A 17,397-nucleotide genomic window follows, 5' to 3' on the forward strand; every position below is an offset into this window, starting at 1 on the left:
GTGGAGGCAGAAGTGCGGATGCTGAGGAACCACAGATGCGGAGGACCAGCTATAGAGGTTTGATTCCTGCTCCCCTACTCCTTGCCTTGTTCAAGGGTCAACTGTATATGTATGTATACAGTTGTGTATATGTATGTATGTATGTATATGTGTGTGTGTGTGTGTGTGTGTGTGTGTGTGTGTGTGTATTCTGTTCTGTTTCTCTGGAGAACCCTGACTGATACAGCAGGAATGTGTGGAAACAGGGCCTCTCACACACTGCTAGTGAGAATGTAAATTTGGACAGCACCATTTGGAGGTGAGTCGACGGTATCAACCAAATACTGGCCGTAGGAGCCAGTCCATTGGCCATCAGTAGCCAAATGGCTAATAGCCTGCAGTAGGATGCCAGGCAGCAGTTACACGGTGAGTGCCAGTGTCCGGGAGGACAGTCTAGACAAGCCCTCTCTCTTAGGGGATGATGGAATTGGGGGCTTGGAAGGGGAGGTGACCCACCCGAGGTCACCCAGAGGTGGGACTAGGCCGGTACCCACATTCCCCACGTGAATTTTTAGCCTCAAGTTTTGCTCCTGGGGAGCGGCCCCTTCCCCACTTTTTGCCAGATTCCTTGACAGCTCCACGCACCCTATCCAGGTCCCACGAAGGCCCTGGGCAGAGATGCTCCAACTGTAGGGCTCCACAGTTTCCCCACCGAAGACATCCAGTGGTTAACAAGACCGCAGGGAGAGGAGCCTGAAGAAAACCCACAGAAAGTACAGGCCCGGCCACGCTCGGGGGATCCCGCCGGGGAGGCCTGGTACCACTCGTAGCTCCTCTGGCTCGAAGAGGCACTGCTGAGATCTGGTCTCCCGGGCTCCCACCCGAGGGCCTTGCTTACCTTGGCCAAGGGAACCAATCGGAAGCCTGTTCCTGCCAACATCAGTCCCAGGGGAGCTTTGGGAACCCCCCCCCACCCCCACCCAGTCCTCAGTGATGGCTACTGCAGGGCTGGCCCTGCTCACCCTCCCCCGGTGCGCCTGCTGAGGTTCCGGTGGGCCCATCCGATAAACCCATTTGGGTTGTAAGTGTGTGTGACGTGAGAAGGCTGGGTTTGGATTCCTCACTACTCTGACCTTGGGCAAGTCCCATCGTTTCATAGGTGAGCCGCATTCATGAAATGTCACAGAAGCGCTGAAAGCAGCCACGTGAGCTCATTCATAAGAAGGCGCTTTGTCAACCCTGAAGAAATGAGAACTATTGTAGGTATATGACCTCTCGCAGGTGTTTTCCCACATCCACAAAGGACTTCTGAGGAAAGTAAAGCCTTATCTCTCGAATAGCTGACCATCTACATCTAGGTAACAAGCTCCGAGTCTGATAAACACAAACACGACAGTTCCAATTGGGGGCACCGTGGCAGAGCCAGAGCTCGGCTGGGGAGGTTAGGAGGGTTCCTTGGAATGATGGGAGGCGTGGACTCCGTCTGAGCATAGGGTCAGGCCAAAGTCACAGGGAATCTTCATCCTCATCTCCATGCCCTGAGACCGAGAAGGGGCCCCAGGCAGGGTGGTCTGTAGTGACAGTGTCCAGCAGGCCCCTCCCCGCAGGACACAGGCAGGCTTGGAGGTGCTCATCCCCCCCTCCCCAAGGAAGATCAAAAAAACACTCCAAGTCTTGAAAACATTACTTTTGTAAAAAGTATTATTCTTGGCTATTTGGAAGTGAGTAGGGAAGGCATATGGTGTGGGGACCACCACCCCCAGCAATGAAGACACACCCAAAGAGTTAAAAGGGGTGGGAGATGCCTTCTCCAAGTAATTCCCTCCCTCACCCGGAGCAGGGGCTGGGCAGGAGGTGAAGGAGAAAAACGCTTGGGGAGGAAGGCCTCCCCAAATTGCCCCCCAGCACGGCTGAAGCTGGTTCTTGAAAACAGGTTCAGAGAGAGGCACGCCCACTTGAAAAGGATGTCTCCCCACTCCCCTGCCACTAACTTGACCATCAAGCAAGCCCAGCACAGTTCCATGGGCAACAGCAGCCTGTTCTGGGGGTGCTGGGGGAGCAGAGTAAGGTGGACAGCCCTGCCAGCCCCTTTTCTTCTCCAAGGCCTGTGAGGAAGGCTCTGACTCCCAGCCTCCTCCCTCCTAAGGAGTTGGGACCCCTGGGACTTGCCCAACGCCTGAAAGACTCCAGTCTCTGCCCTGTGCTCACACAGTCCCCTCCACCTTGCCAAATCCCTACCAGCCTGCAGCCTCAACCCACGTCCCATCTTGTCCAGGAAACCTTCCCCAGTCAACTCAGCCTGCACATCCCTCCTCCTTGAAAGTCCTCAGTGCCCAGCCCAGCACTTCATGTTACAGCCTCTTTACACTAGAAGATACTCTTGAAGTGAAGAGGCCTTCGGGATGTCTGGCTCCATTGTGTCGGGTTTATAAATGAGGAAACGTCTGCTCTTTTCACTAACGGTAACAATATTAATAGCAGCTAACACAGTGAGCACTCACTATGTGCTGGGCACTTGATAAATTCACTTCAGTCTCACAATTAAGCCCATTTTATAGCTGAGAGAGCTGAGGCACAGAGAGGTAAAGTAACTCAAGATTGCACAGCAAATAAGAATCATGGCCAGCAACAGGGCCATGAAAAGATGCTCAACCTCGCTCACAGAGAAATGCAGATCAAAACTACAATGAGGTATCACCTTGCTCTGGTCAGAATGGCCATCATCAAAAAGTCTACAGATAACAAATGCAGGAGAGAGTGTGGAGAAAAGGGAACCCTCTTGCACTGTTGGTGGGAATGTAAATTGGTGCAGCCACTATGGAGAACAGTATGGAGGTTCCTCCAAAAACTAGAGTTGCCGTATGATCCAGCAACCCCACTCCTGGGCATATATCTGGACAAAACTCCAATTCAAAAAGATATTTACATGCACCCTTATGTTCACAGCAGCACTATTTACAATAGCCAAGGCATGGAAACAACCTAAATGTCCACCGACAGGTGAATGGATAAAAAAAGATGTGGTGCACATACACAATGGAATACTACTCAGCCATAAAAACGAATGGAACAATGCCATTTGCAACAACATGGACGGACCTAGAGATGATCATGGTAAGTGAAGTAAGTCAGAAAGAGAAAGACAAATACCATATGATATCACTTACATGTGGAATCTAAAATAGGACACAAATGAACTTATCTACAAAACAGAAACAGCCTCACATAGAGAACAGACTTGTGGTTGCCAAGGGGGAGGGGAGGAAGGGGGTGGGGGAAGGATGGACTGGGAGTTTGGGACTAACAAATGCAAACTATTATATATATGTATAACTGAATCACTTTGCTATACATCAGAAACTAACACAACATTGTAAACCAACTATACCTCAATAAAATAAATTAAAAAAAAAAATCATGCCCAGGATTTGACCCCTGGAAGTCTGGTTCCAGAGTTTTCACCATATCTCACATCTCAGTCTATGTCACGGGGTCTTTTACTGCCCGGCTTGCCCATCTATGTATGTCTCATCTTCTTAAGCGCAGAAATTTTGTCATATCTTTTCCTAATAATACCCACCCCCATCTACATCCTCTCCCCCCAACACAAGGCTGAGCACACAGTAGGTGCTTTAGGAGTTGTTGTCCCAAGATGGGTCACCAAGAGCACAGGGACACTTCTCCTGACGCCAGGTGGCAGCATTGGCCAAAAGTTCTCTCAGAACTCCGAGTCTAGAGCTATCAGCCACGTAAAAATTTAAACTTTTATTTCTGGTACAAATGATAAATACTTTGCATTAAAAATCTGGGATTCAAGTTTTCCTCATACTTCATGCTCCCTCCCTGCCCCAAAACCTTACAAAAATATTTCTGCTTCGAGGGTGCAAACCGGCTCCAGCTCCCTCGGCAAAGTCCAGGTCTGCGGAAAGGCACCTGTGGTCTGTCTCAGGGTGGGGGGCCCCCAGCTGGCCCCCGGGCAGCCTCAGAGGCCAGTAGTGAGAGGAACGTGTTGAGATCCGCTGTCGGCGCTGCTCCCTCTCTGGGGCAAGGATCCCCTCCCTGTTGGGCAGTGGGAAGATGCGCAGGGGCCAGCTCCTTCTGGAGGGTGGGGCAGGGGGCTGGGCGTGGGGAGGTGGGTGTCACAGGCATCGACACCTTCCAGGGTCTAAACCTGCAAAGAGTTAAATAGAGTCACGCGGTCCTATTTTGGTTGCTTGAAAGCGAACATTTCAGGGGAGATGCGGGGGTCAAGCTTGGAGAACCCCCTTCTCCCTCCGTCCCCATGGGAGTGGGGGGCTGCCTTCATGAGTTAACCCCTGCCGTGCCACACCCCTTTTCACAGTGACAAGTCGGGGGCCAGAGGCTCCTGGGATTAGGAGGGAAGGAACAGCAATAAGGCCTCGGTTGGGGGTGGCCACGCCCTCTGGCGGCTGGGGGAGGAGCAGTGGGCCCCCAGCAGCGGCCTCCGGGACCACCCCTCATCCCGAGCCGGCTAGGGGTCCTCATCCCAGAGGCACAGCTGCCTCTGAGGCACGTAGAAGTCGAAGCTGTAGCTCTTCTGGCAGCTGCGGATGCCACACTTGTAGGGTGTTGGGCGGTCACGGCCGTGGCAATACTTGAGCATGCAGGGGTACCAGGCCAGGCTCAGGCCGTAGCGGCAGACGCAGGGCTTCCCGCGGTCCCCCACCTGCCCACAGCGAGGCAGCAACACCTGCTCTGAGGCCTTGGGCAGGGCCTCGAACACGAAGCTGTCCACACCTGGGGGAGAAGGCGGAGGTCAGGGATGGGGGAGGGGTGGGGACCTCCTGGCATGGCCCCTTCAGGCATCCCGGCACCCCTATGGGCTAAGTGTTATCATCCCTGTTTTACAGATGGGAAAACCGGCCCAGAGAGGTTTAACCATCTGGCTGAGGTCACACAGTAGGTAGGGGAGTCAGGACTGAATCCCAGGTCTGTCTGACTTCAGGACAGTCCTGGGAAAGGTGACCCAGAGATGGGCCAGCAGTGAGGTCCCATAGGCCGGAAAGGCAGGGACTGTGCAAAGATGGGAGGCGTTCTCAAGGATCCTGGGAAGGTGTGAAGGGAAAGAGAGGAGCTGATCTCTGAGAGGTGGCAGAAGAGGTGGCAGCTGGGAATGGGCATCTTTGGGCCCCATCCAGACCCTGGTTCCTGTTCCCATGTCCCACGACAGAAGGTTCCATCTGTGTTCTCACTAAGGGCAGGGCTGATGGGGGCTTTGCCTGGGCATTCCCTCCCTGGGGCCTAGCAGAGTCACAGTTCTCCGCGTCCCTACCTGGAATTGGTTCCTTTCATCTGCTGACTCCTCTCAGTAAAGAGCCACACAGGCATCACTTCCTCCAGGAAGCCTTCCCTGACCAGTCCCAGCTGGGTTTAGACCTCCCATATCTCGTCATTGCTTCCCATCATATCTGAGACGATACGGCAGCGGGCAGCACCCAGCTGACCTTGCTCCAGCCAGAACCGGACGTCCTCCTGGCGGGTGTAGATGGCATCCGCGGCCTCGGCACACACGTTGCGGAGATGGGGGCTCAGCAGGCCCCCCTGGCTGAAGTTCACGGTGACGTCCATGTGCATCTGCTCCAGGCCCCGCACCTCCTCAGCCTGCCGCACTGCCCGTGGATTTTTCTGCGTGGAGGAGAAGAGCCGTTCCCACCCGGCCTCAGAAGGCCCCCTGCCCACTCTTTCCCTGGTCGCTGAGAGTCAGACAAGCCCACGCCGGCTGTCTTCGGATCCTTGGGGCCACCGGCAGGGTGGCAGTCAAGGGGCACCCAGCCCCCCTCCAACTGGAGGAGAAACTGATACCCCGGGCGCAGTTGAGCCTTTTCAGCCCGCGGCCGCCCGGGCTGACCTCTGGGGCCTGAGGGAGAATTCTGACCCGTTGCTGGGGGGTGGCATTGGAGGTGGGCAGGCGACGCGAACTGTCCCAGGGTCAGTGACCTCTGGGGCCCTGTATTCTCCAACATCCAGGCAACTGAATCACTCTGGGAAAAGCAGGTAAAAGGGAGGGGCCTCGGACAGCTCCTGCTGGGTAGTTCAGGGAAATTAAATGAGGCCGGGGAGAGGCCCGGGGTCCAGGAAGGGACCGGGAGAAGGGCAACAGGCTGAGGGTTTCAAAGGCCGCACTGAACACTTAACATGCACTCTCCCACTTAATTCTCACCATAACCCATCTCTCTGTAAGAAAACAGGGATTTTGAAGGCAAGGTGACTTGTCCAGCGTCACCGGGACGATGAGTGGTGGCCCTCGGCCTGGAGGCAGATCCGACCTGCCTCCATCATAAACTGGGAGGAGCTGAGATTAGGGGACTGGCAGAAGCTGGGAGATGGGGGTTCAGGGCAGATTAGGGATCTGGGGTTATGGGGTCAGGTTTGGCATATTTAAGGGGTTCAGGACTAGAGGGTAAGAGTGGGGTGCCGGCAATCAGGTGGGAGCCTGAGGCTGGGGTAGGGTCCAGGCCAGGAGTCAGCTGCAGGCGTGAGGGCTCTGGGTCAGGTCCAGGGTGGGCACTCACCTGTCGGAGCTTGGCCATGGCCTCGCTGGGAATGATCTCATTGTGGTGCAGCCGGGTGGCAAAGCAGAGGGCCTGGAACTGGCTCTGTCCCTTCTCCAGCTCCCCTAGGATCAGGGCCCGGAAGATCTTCACATCCTGATGGAGAAGAGCAGAAGAATGGGAACTGACCAGAGGGGGCGGGGCCTCCTCACCAGCCCACCCAGTGCTCAGCTCAGACCCTGCAGAGGACACAGGCCTGGACGCTGCCCTGCAATAGACGCCTCCCTCTTGCCGGCATGGAAAATTTTCTCTTTCCCGTTTAAACCTGTGACTTAAAAGAAAGAACATGCCCCAGATGTTCCAAAGCCTCCTGGAAAATTCACACAGGGAACTGCTGGAAAGCTTTCCAAAACAAAATTGTTTAAAAGTACAGAACGTCACCTTAAAGGAAACAGCACCCTTTTCGGCTCCTGGTTCATTCATAGCTGATGCTTCCCCTTGGTGGTACCCCCATATCACCATGATCAGGGTGAGTCAGGGCCCCTACAACCACCCGACTACGGCATCATGGGGGAGGGCTGCATTTTTACAAGTACAGATTCTAGAGTTTCTCTCGCTGACTTTCCCATTCAGTAGGTTTGGGGAGAATGCCCCCGGTGCTTCTGGTCAGCCAGGCTCTTAGCCACCTGCATCTCAGATGGAGGTAGTGCGGTCAGGGTGGGGTTAAGGGCAAGACACAGCAGCAGCTGTTGCGGCCTTCTGACCTGAGGGAGCCGGGCTGGCTCACCTTTCCCCTTCCCTCTCCACTTCCCCTTTCCCCTCGGGGTTACTAATGGCATTACCAGCAGGCCAAGGGCTCTTTCCTGTCACTGATTCACTGCATGAATCAGAGAGACTGGGGGAGGGGGGGCAGAAGGAGAAGGGAGAAGGGCGGTGGGGTCGGGTCCCCTTCCCAATCTGGCTGCTGGAACCCTGGGTACCTGAGGTGTCCCTTGCTCTCACCCATCTCTGTGCCTTGGCTAACAGCTCGCGGTGAGAAGTCAGCAGGTCCCAGTCAGAAGTGGTCTGAATACGTCAAGAGCCCCCCTGCGAGAGACCCAAGCCACAACTATGGTTCTCCTCCAGGAACCCCAATGGCCCTGCACCAGCACGGAGGGTATATAGCCCTGTGTAGCTATGCATCCTTCAGTGTCCGTGCCCTGGCCTCGCCCACTGAGAGCCCCCATTCACTGAGCACTTACTGTCCATGTGCCAGAGTGAAATGCTCTGAGAACAGGGTCTGAGGGTCCCCCTTGGATTCCAGTAGAGGCAGTGAGGGGCCCAGTGTTCCACTCCAAGTCTACACTATATTAGCCGGCATACAGGTCTATCTCCCACCTTCTCTAAGCCTCGTTTGTGAAATGGGGATGATGCCCCCTTTTTTTTTTTTTTTTGCGGTACGCGGACCTCTCACTGCTGTGGCCTCTCCCGTTGCAGAGCACAGACTCCGGATGCGCAGGCTCAGCGGCTATGGCTCACGGGCCCAGCCGCTCCGCGGCATGTGGGATCTTCCCAGACCGGGGCACGAACCCGTGTCCCCTGCATCGGCAGGCGGACTCTCAACCACTGCGCCACCAGGGAAGCCCAAGGGGATGATGCCACTTTTACCTGGAGGCTTATGGTGACGACTAAATGAGTTAGTGTGGAGGGAAAGCACAGCAGAATGTCCGCCCGGAGTACGTGCTCAGCGGTGCTAACCGGGGCCACTGTCATTACTGCATGTGACCAGCAAGTGTCCCAGGTGATCTGAAACTAGTCAGTGCTGTCCTCACACAAACCCCCATGCCCTTTGGAAGTCCTCTGACTCTACAAGGACATTTCCCTACGTCCTTTCACTGTAAATGATCTCTGGAACATTGAGGGGTGGGAGTGTCCAGGGAGATTTTCCGCCAAGATTGCAGCAAGGGAAATTGAGACCCAGCTGGTGAGAAAGGTTCCGTAAGGTTCCTCACGGTCCCAGCCTTGCAGGCAAGGTGAATCAGAGCTCGGATAACCTCAGCTTCCTCTCCACAGGAAATCCACTCTCGGGCCACGAGGCTGGGATCTGCTTGCCCCGCCAGCCTGGGCCATCCAATCTTCCACCCCCTCAGGTCGTCTGAGGAGAGACTGGAGGCTGGTACACTTGTGCATTTTCTGTTCTGGGCTCAGTTCCTGCCAGGTGAGACTTGATACCAGACTTTCCCTCCGGGGGCTGAGTCAGGCGGATGTCCCTGGCAGGACCCCCAGGCAGGATCCAAGTTCCACCTCCGGGGTAATTTCAGCAATGACCCTTTAAAAGAACCCATCTGGTATATTCACAGCATCTTCTCCAAGACCACAGGCACGTGTCGCCGCCTGCGGTCTGAGGGATGCCCCAAGTGGCCTCATTGCTTGGATATCACCCGTCTACCATTAGCAGGAGAAAGAATTTGAACTTTTAGACCAGACCAGGGGGCGAACAAAATCTGTTAGAGTATTTTCCCTGCTTCTGTATTAAACAACAACGTCAACAACAACAACAAAACGCTACCAAAATGGGAACTTGACTGGGGGTGAAGCGAGGGGATGAGAATTATTTTGTTGAGATAGATGTCCTCTATATCTCCTATTTATTCGTGTAGGACAAAGCTTTAACTGGAAAGGACAAGTCATTGTTACCATGAGTCAAAAAGGATGTATCGTCCGGTTTAAAATCTTTATAACAAGAGGAGATAGGAACTATGATTATTACCGAGTTTGGAATGGATAACTTGCTCAAGGTCATGGGACCAAGAGGAAATGTAGTCAGAATTTTAACCCTGGCCGTCTGACTCCAAAACCCAAGCTCTCACAGCCACAATGCACAGCTGCGTCCTAGACCAACGAGTTCAATTTCTTTGATGCCCAGTTAAAGAAACTAAAGCTCAGGCCCAGAGAGAAAGTGTGGTCTGCCCTAGGCCACACAGCTGGCGAGCGGCAGAGCCAGGATGAGAAGGCAGTGCCCTCTTCTAGCTGTGCCCGTCGGCGGTGGTCTGTATGTCCTCTGCAGACCTGCCCTGGGAACGTGGCGGCTCCTATCCAAGGCTCTGTGTGACTAACAGACAACAGCATCTGACGCAAACGTCAGGGTAAGATGACGCAGGAACACCCTTCTAAGCCCTCTGCCTGCCCTGCCCAGAGCCTCTTTAAACCCTGAATTCTCCAGCCTTCTTAATCCTATGTCTCCGGGAAACCATACTCCATGTGCTGAGCCCCGGGAGGGAGAGAAGCAGCCCAAGCATCTGGATCTCTGGCTCCGTCATCATGACCAGCGTCCCTCCTACCTTCTACTCCCCACACCTCAGACTCACTGCTAAGGTTCCAGGGCCCCCTTTCCCTCCAGCACAGAGGGCAGGGCAGGGGGAGAGGTCTCCCTGCTCCAAGGAACATCTGGCCAAACGCTAAGCCCAGGCCAGATGGATGCCTGGCTCCCAGGTTCCCTGCTCGCCCGAGAGTCCCCTGGGATGGTCCACCCAGAGGTGCCCTAACCCCCAAGGCAATACCGCACAGCTGGGGAAGAGCCCATGGCAGGCTCCCCAGGCCCAGGACTCAGGCTAGGGTTCCCAAGATGGGCAGTTTCTATAAGGCTTCTTCTCCCACAAGCTCCCAGGAAACTCCAGCCCACCAGGAGCCAGGCCACCAGGAAGAAGTGGAGTGGCCAGTACTAGGGCTGAAACTGGGCCACACAGAGCGTATGGCCACGGAAAGAGCATTTGCTGAAGTCCTTTGGGGATGGTTTTAAGGTTCCCAAAGAGCACGGTAGTTAAGAGCAAAGGCTCTGGAGCCAGTGCTGGCCGCGTCCAGATCCTGGCTTTGCTGATATGGGCCCTGTAACCCTGAGGGATTTACTTAACCTCTCTGTATCTTAGTTTCCACATGTGTAAAACGAGTACAACTAACAATACCTACACCTCAAGGGATTACTGTGAGGAAAAATGAGTGAAAGGTCTCAGAACAGAGTGGGCCGGATTCCTTAAGTTTCTCTATTATTGCTGCAATCCCTGGCCTTGCTCCAGCTGTGATCTACTCCAGACCTGCAGAGGCAGGACAAAAAATTTTTCTCCCAGAGATGTACCTGAGGCCCAGAGAAGTCAGGTGGCTGCTGGATCTCGCAGGTTATCTGTGGGAGGGCACTGATTACACAGGGCAGAGCCTTCACAGGCACCAGGGCGGGGCAGGGGAGTGGGCACGACCAAGGCCAAGGCTCCTGTCTTTAAGGAGCTCATAGGAGATGCTGACCTACAACTGATGTCGGCGCACTATGATAAGGCCTAGGGTGAGGTTTATGCAAAATGCTATAGGGCAAAGGATGGAGGAGGGAGCGTTTTTGTCCCCTTAGGGATGGGCCTGGGAGGGGTGGAGGGAGGAAAGGCTTCCTAGAGCGAAGGACATTTCAGTGGTTCTGGACAGTCAAAGGATGGGTGGCTTTCTAGCAAAGAGAGAGGCATGTACAGAAGATGGGAAGGTACCAAGGCCTCTTAATGCCCCCACCCCATCCCTCCCTCCACGCTACTGTCACACAATCTGGCCCAGTGCCCTTCCAAGGCTCCTTTTGTCCTCACCATAAAGTGTACCCCCCAGAGGCTGAACCAAAGAGATGGCGGTTCCCAGAATGAGCGAGGCCATGAGCTGACGCCTCTGCCAGGGATGAGCTGTCCCCTTCTGCCCATCATCCTTCAGGACTCAGTTCAAATGCATCCGTCACCCCTGCCCTCACCAACCCTCCAGCAGAGTTGGCCGGGCCCAACCCCTAGCCTCCAGAGCACGAATCCCACTGTGTCTGCAATGATCTCTTTCCTTCCAGACTCAACTCCTTGAGGCTGGGACAGTATCTTATTTGCAGTGTATCCCCGCCCCCTGAATACAGCAGGCGCTCAGTACCTATCTGGAAATGAATAAATGAAGCGCTGAGTGGGCAAACAAGAGCAGGCCAGGGTGCTGAGGAAAGTGAAGGGGTACCGGGGAGGGGAGGGCTGGGTGTGGAAGGAGGAGGCTGGCCGGCAGGAGGGCAGGGCACAGTGTCCGAGAGCCCAGCCAAAGAAGTCTGAGCTTCATCTAGCAGATCACTGGGCGTCATCGCTGGGTTTTGAGCCAGGGTAGGACATGAATGGATCTCTGGCTTAGAGCTGAATCAGAAACTCGAGCTGTGCTGGGCCAGTGTGCATCTGACCTAAACGCCTCGGCAGAGGGCCCCGTCCTCATGTAGCGTCTTCTGCCTGGGCAACAAGTGCCCCGGGCCCTTCGTGTTGCGCCCCAGCCCCAGACGGGGCTCCACTTATTAATGCAGCGTCCTCAGGGTCTGGCACAGAGCTGAGAGAATGGACCGGTGCTCTGGGGCCTCCATCAACCCCCTCGCCTCCAAAAAGAAGACGGCTCTCTCTTCTTGGGCTTCCTTGTAACTGGGCTTCTGCAGGCTGGTCGTCCTACAGCTGTAATTCGGGCTTCTAGAAGATTTAGGGGATCATTTAGTTCATGCTCCAGTGAGGTTCCAGCAGGGGACGTGACCTTCAAGGTCACACAGCTGCAGAGCCAGGCCCAGGAGCCCAGATCTCCTGACTCAATCCAGTGATCCTTCTGCTCTTCCGAGCTCCCCCTGCCCCGAGCCCCTTCCCAAATATTCTATTCTTCTTTGCGTCCACTCCTTGCCACGCTGCCAGAGAGCCACTGTATCTCACAGAGAGAAGGCTGTTCTGGGAAGAGCAGGGGGCAGCTCTCTGCACTTCCAAGAGCAGACAGTCCATGCCAGGCCTCTGCTGCTGCCTTCCTGGGGAGAAGCTCCAGGGAAACCTCAGTGTTGGGGATGGGTGGCGACCCCACAGACGGAGCCCACCGGAGCGCTGACGGCTGTGACGCGGTCACATCAGCCCAGCTGCCGGCTTCCAGCCTTAGATGAGACTGAAAGGGGGAAACAGACCTCTCTCTTGCTTCCGCTGCTGTGGGGTTTTATGTTACAGCCAAGTCGAATCGCAACTGGACGTACAGACACTTGCTTTCCCCCATTCATGGGTCCCACGGCCATAATCTTTCACCCAGACGTGCTGATCCTCCCACCACCTCCCACCCCTCACCCAGCGGCACCCAGGCCCCCCAGGCCCCTCCCGCCAGGGCCCACGCCGTGGCTCGGCTGTACGGTCCCTCCTCCCTCACACCGTTGCTCCTAGGAGCACGTTTCCTCCCTCACAGTCTCTCCCGGGAGACTCCTCACCTCCCCCTTTCTCTCAGTCACACGTGGCAGCCCTCACAGATTGTCTCACAGGCCCACCTCCTTCCGACAGTCTCTCCCACACCCTCCCTCCCTCCTTGAATTCCCCCAAAGTCTCACACGCCATGTCTCGCACCCCATCTCACACACGAGCCTCTGCACACATGCTGTTACACTCCCCTGCCTTGCACACCCCCTCGTGGGCATCCTCTCCTACGTTCGTTCGCTGCCCCAGCCTCAGCCTGGCCGACCTCCCCTCCTCCTCTGCCTTCATGTCACCCTCCCAGGGGCCTTCCTCAGCCCCCCAGTGGGGAGCAGTGGGGGGGGGGGCTGTCCTGTCTCAGACCTTGCTGTCAGCCCAGCCTTGCACCACAGGGGACCTGAAAACTAAGAGGGCCTGACGGCGGAGCTGCCCTTCCCTCAAAGCCCCTCTCCCAGCCCACCTCTGTGCCACGGTGGCTGCACAGCCCAGGCTGAAGGCCACCTCTCCAGGGTCTCCACAAAGCACCAACTCCCCTTTCCTCTTTGCCCTTGGACGGCTGATGCTGTCTCCTGGGAGTTTCCTCTACCATCTTGGTCTCCTTCCCGTCGTCACACCGGACTGTGTGATTCTGAGGCCCGGGCTGAGCCAACCCAAGTATTTATGGCGCTGCTCCTGGCTGGGGCTGCTTTATGGCTAGAGAGGAGCGAACTTCACTGCACTGGGGAGGTGAGGGGTCGCCCTGGAGGGGCAGCCAGGAACCAACGCCCTCTTCTCCCCATGCTGGCTGCCCCGGGGCACACTCAGGGGCACCTTGGCCCCTCTGCCCTGTCTCTCCAAGCAGGTACAGAGGCGAATGGACTCAACCCAAAGCCAGGCCGAGCACATTCCCTGGCCGGTGCCCGGGACGTAGGCCGCCCCTATTACGAGATGCCTGCAGACCCTCAAGGCTAGGCCCGGACAGAGGCTTCTTGTTACGGGTGCCACGACCAGCTGGGGGCAGTGCCGCCTGCCCCCTCCCAGTGCCCCCAGTGCTCTGTCAGCCAAATCCCAGAGGTCGCCAATGTCCCGACTGCCCCTGGAACAATGTGTGGCTGTATGTGGGGCAACTGCGCCCCAATGTCCTGCTGACTCAGGGCTCCCGAGGCGGGTGCCACGCTTCCCTCTCACCTGCATTCCCAGCCCCAGCCCCGCCCCCAGCCCTTCGTGGGAACCTCGGTGGCAGCCACTTCAGCGCTTGCCAGCTGAAAGGACGGGAATCCTAATAATGCTCTGGTCCCCAGAGCGGGAACCATCTGCTTAACGGCCTGAGGAAGCAGGGCTGGGGCCCCGGCTAGAACTGCTACTTCTCTTCTCACGTGCCCTCGCTGGCCTCTGCTTCGCTGAGGCCTCTTACTCACTTCTCACAACACGCCTGCCAGCATCACACTGTGTTTGTGTCATGTCTGAACCTGGGGCTCAGAGAGGTTATGTGATTTGTCAAGTCACACAGCTGGGAAAGGGCAGAAAAATGTCTAGTGAGTGCTCAGTAGTATCTGTGAGATGTTTTAAAAATGGTCCCCTCACCCCCACCCGCCATCTCTCCAGAGGCCGTGGCGGGAGGGGAACGGGGAGTGTCTCAGGCACAGTGAAGGGGTCAAAACTTAAAATTCGTGGGAGGGGTGGGGTGGGGGAATTGTGATGAGCCTGGGGGAGGGGTGCAGCCCAAATCTGTACAGAGGAGGTTTTCTCTGTAGATCTGTTCCTCTGCACCGAAGCTTTTTTCAGTCTCCTTCTTCCCTCTCCCCTCCCCTATTCAGGTTTCTTCAGCCTTCTAGAAGGAGCCCACGTATATGCCATCGTGGCACAGGCGGTCAGAATAGAGTGGAAGGCTCCCTGGGTCCCAATCTTGGATCATTAGTTATTGATCTCGTCCAAGTCACTTCATAGCTCTGAGCCTCAGTCTGCACGTCTGCAAAATGGAAGCCATACCTGCTGCACGATGTAGTGGTGAGGATCGAATAAGCCAGGTGTGTGAAAGCAACTGTCAGTGTGTGATCCGACAGCTCAGACATATGTGATTCTTACCTCAAAGCTGGCCTCTGCTGTTCCACCGTCACCACCTCTGTGTACCCTGGGAAGCCTCGTAGGAAGAACCTCACTGCTGCCTCTCCCCGTCATCCCAACAGGCCACTTGCTTGTCCCAGGTGGGAGTCCTCACTGCCTGACCCGGGACCTTCTGCCAGGACTCCATCTGGACATAGGCATTCGGGGGATGGGAGATGCTTGCCAGACTCCAGGAGCTGGGCTGAACCTCGGGGCAGGGCTGCTGATCCCTGATGCGGGGAGGAATTCCTCAGACATGGCAGAGGGACTGCTGTTAGACCGGAGGGTTCCATGGACACAAGCCGGATCATTCTTTCTGGTGACTTCTCATGAACCGCCAGGGTGGGGAAATACCCCGGATACCAAAAAACTCTGAGCTTCTCCTGTAAGCACCTCGACTGCCCTCTGTTCCCCCAAAAGACATCCTCTCCAACAAATACCCCTACTACAAATCACCAAACTGCAGGGTAGGGGGAGATTGGACTCTAAGAGTTTGTCCTGCCTGACAGTCCCGTGATGTGATATCCCGTTAGAATGAACAGCCTCGGGCAGCCACATGGCCATTTGCACATTCCACATCTTTGCTGACTACCTCTCACAGGCTGAAGCTGCTCCCCGCACCAAGGCGGGGAGCCCCAGGGCAGGGACGCTGGTGCTCTCTGGACCATCGGGGCCCAGAGCAGGGCGCAAGTTTCCAATCTCTCTGGGTCCCTCAGAGTGACCTCAAGCTCACCCACCCTGTTATATGGCTTCCCCTATCTTGGCGCCAGCCCGAGGCCCCTCTTGACCCCCTCCCTCTACACACTTGGACGTGGCTCCTTCCTCCCGTCGTAGCCTTGACCCCCCCCAACCCCCACGCAGCTGCTCATGACTTTCTCTTATCTTTCAGCCCCACCCTCCCCGTCCAGTCAGCACCAAACCGCTTGAGCATGACTCATCCCCTCCCACAGCTTTTAGACACTCACACTGGGAGACAGAGGGGAAAGAGATACTTGGACGGGCACAGCAGCCTGGGAGACGGGGACCAACAGGGCTGTCAGACCAAAAGCCGGGATGGTGCCACGCCCGCTATTAATATGCCCAGTAAGTCTGTACATCCGGGTATAATTACATACGTGAGCTTTGGATTCTCAAGAAGAGCACTGCCTGTTGACAGTGTGTGATGAATTTTAGTTCCTGCACTGAGGGCACGGAGAATTAAGCCTCGATATGCTATTGAAACACATTAGGGACTATTGCGGGTAGAATGACAGGTTTCAACGAAGTGACTGAGTTTGGGATCTACCTTCATTTACCAGTCTAACCTGAAACCTCCTGCAAGCCCTTTCTTCCCTGGAGCAGCTATGCCAATGCTTCCCAAACTTTGCTGCTCATTGGAATCACCAGGGGCTCTTTAAAATTCTGGCTGCCTGGCTCCCAGCCTCAGACAGTCGGACTTAATTAGTCTGGCTTCGGGGTTTTCTAAAGCTCCCTCCCCAGGCGATTCAAATGTGCAGCAAAGTCTGGGAGTCGCTGAGCTCTAGCACTTCTTTGAGAGCTGCTGCCTGATCTGCTTGACGGGCAGCAGCCTGTGGGCAGGGCTTACGGTAACTCACGATGGTGATTCGGTAGCTCCAGGCTGCTCGTGGAGTTCGTCATCCTTGCCCGGGCTCCAGGCTACATACGTGTCCTAGAGCAGGTTGATTACTGTTACAGCTTTACTGGCTTCAGGTCCAGTGTGGCTGTGTGGGGAGGGCCAGGCCATGTTAGAGACCCATCCCGGCAGATGCAAACAGGGAGGGTGCAAGGGGTGGGGGGGTGGGGTGTGTGTGTGTGTGTGTGTGGGTGTGGGTGTGGGTGTGGGTGTGGGTGTGGGTGTGTGGTGAGATCATCCAGACAGAGGGCTGCATTGCATCCAGCACAAGGGGCCTCGCTGCTGCCCTGAGTAGACTGACAGGACAGGGATGGCTGCTCCCTGCTGGGGGGCTGGCCAGCAATTTTGGAGTGTGATGGTTAACTTTATGTTTCCACTTCACTGGGCTAAGAGATGCCCACATAGGTGGCAAAATATTATTTCTGGGTGTGTCTGTGAGGCTGTCTCGGAAAGATATGAGCATTTGAAGTAGCAGGCTGAGCAGAAGGTGGCCCTCACCAGGGTGGGTGGGCACCATTCAATCTGTTGAGGGTGTGAATAGAACAAAAAAGGTGGAGGAAGGGCAAATTTGCTCTCTCTGTGTGAGCTGGACATCCATCTTCTCCTTCCCTCAGACATTAGTGCGCTTGGTTCTCAGGCCTGTGGACTTAGACTGGGACGACATGGGCTTTCCTGGACCTCCAGCTTACAGACGGCAGACCGCGGGACTCAGCCTCCGTAACCGTATGAGCCAAGCCCTCATAATAAAATCTCTTTCTGTAGATCTGTATTTCTACCCTATTATTTCTGTTTTTCGGGAGAACTCTGACTAATAAATGGAGCTTCAAAGAGAAGCTTACGATGAAGGATTAAGGCTCTTCCAGGCTCAGTGCTGACCTTCTGTGTGACTTTGGGTCGGTCATTCAACCCCTTTGCACCCAGGCTTAGCAGGGAAGGTCCATGTTGAGATGCGATGTGAACTATGATTATG

General features: G+C 55.6%; 1 protein-coding gene across 1 annotated transcript in view; it reads right to left on the minus strand.

Annotated features, from left to right (window-relative positions):
• Positions 1 to 3,350: 3,350 nt before the first annotated feature.
• Positions 3,351 to 17,397, minus strand: part of OAF (out at first homolog) — a 17,914-nt gene continuing 3,867 nt past the window's right edge. The window contains exons 2-4 of the mRNA XM_082844496.1: positions 6,513 to 6,647; positions 5,445 to 5,625; positions 3,351 to 4,737 (exon numbers count right to left, since the gene is read on the minus strand). Coding sequence (XP_082700622.1) covers positions 4,472 to 4,737; positions 5,445 to 5,625; positions 6,513 to 6,647 — 582 coding nt within the window. The 3' untranslated portion in view covers positions 3,351 to 4,471. The remainder of the gene's footprint in view (positions 4,738 to 5,444; positions 5,626 to 6,512; positions 6,648 to 17,397) is intronic.

This window comes from Leucopleurus acutus (genome assembly GCF_964270905.1).
Source record: "Leucopleurus acutus genome assembly, chromosome: 8".
In the NCBI taxonomy this organism is placed as follows: domain Eukaryota; kingdom Metazoa; phylum Chordata; class Mammalia; order Artiodactyla; family Delphinidae; genus Leucopleurus; species Leucopleurus acutus.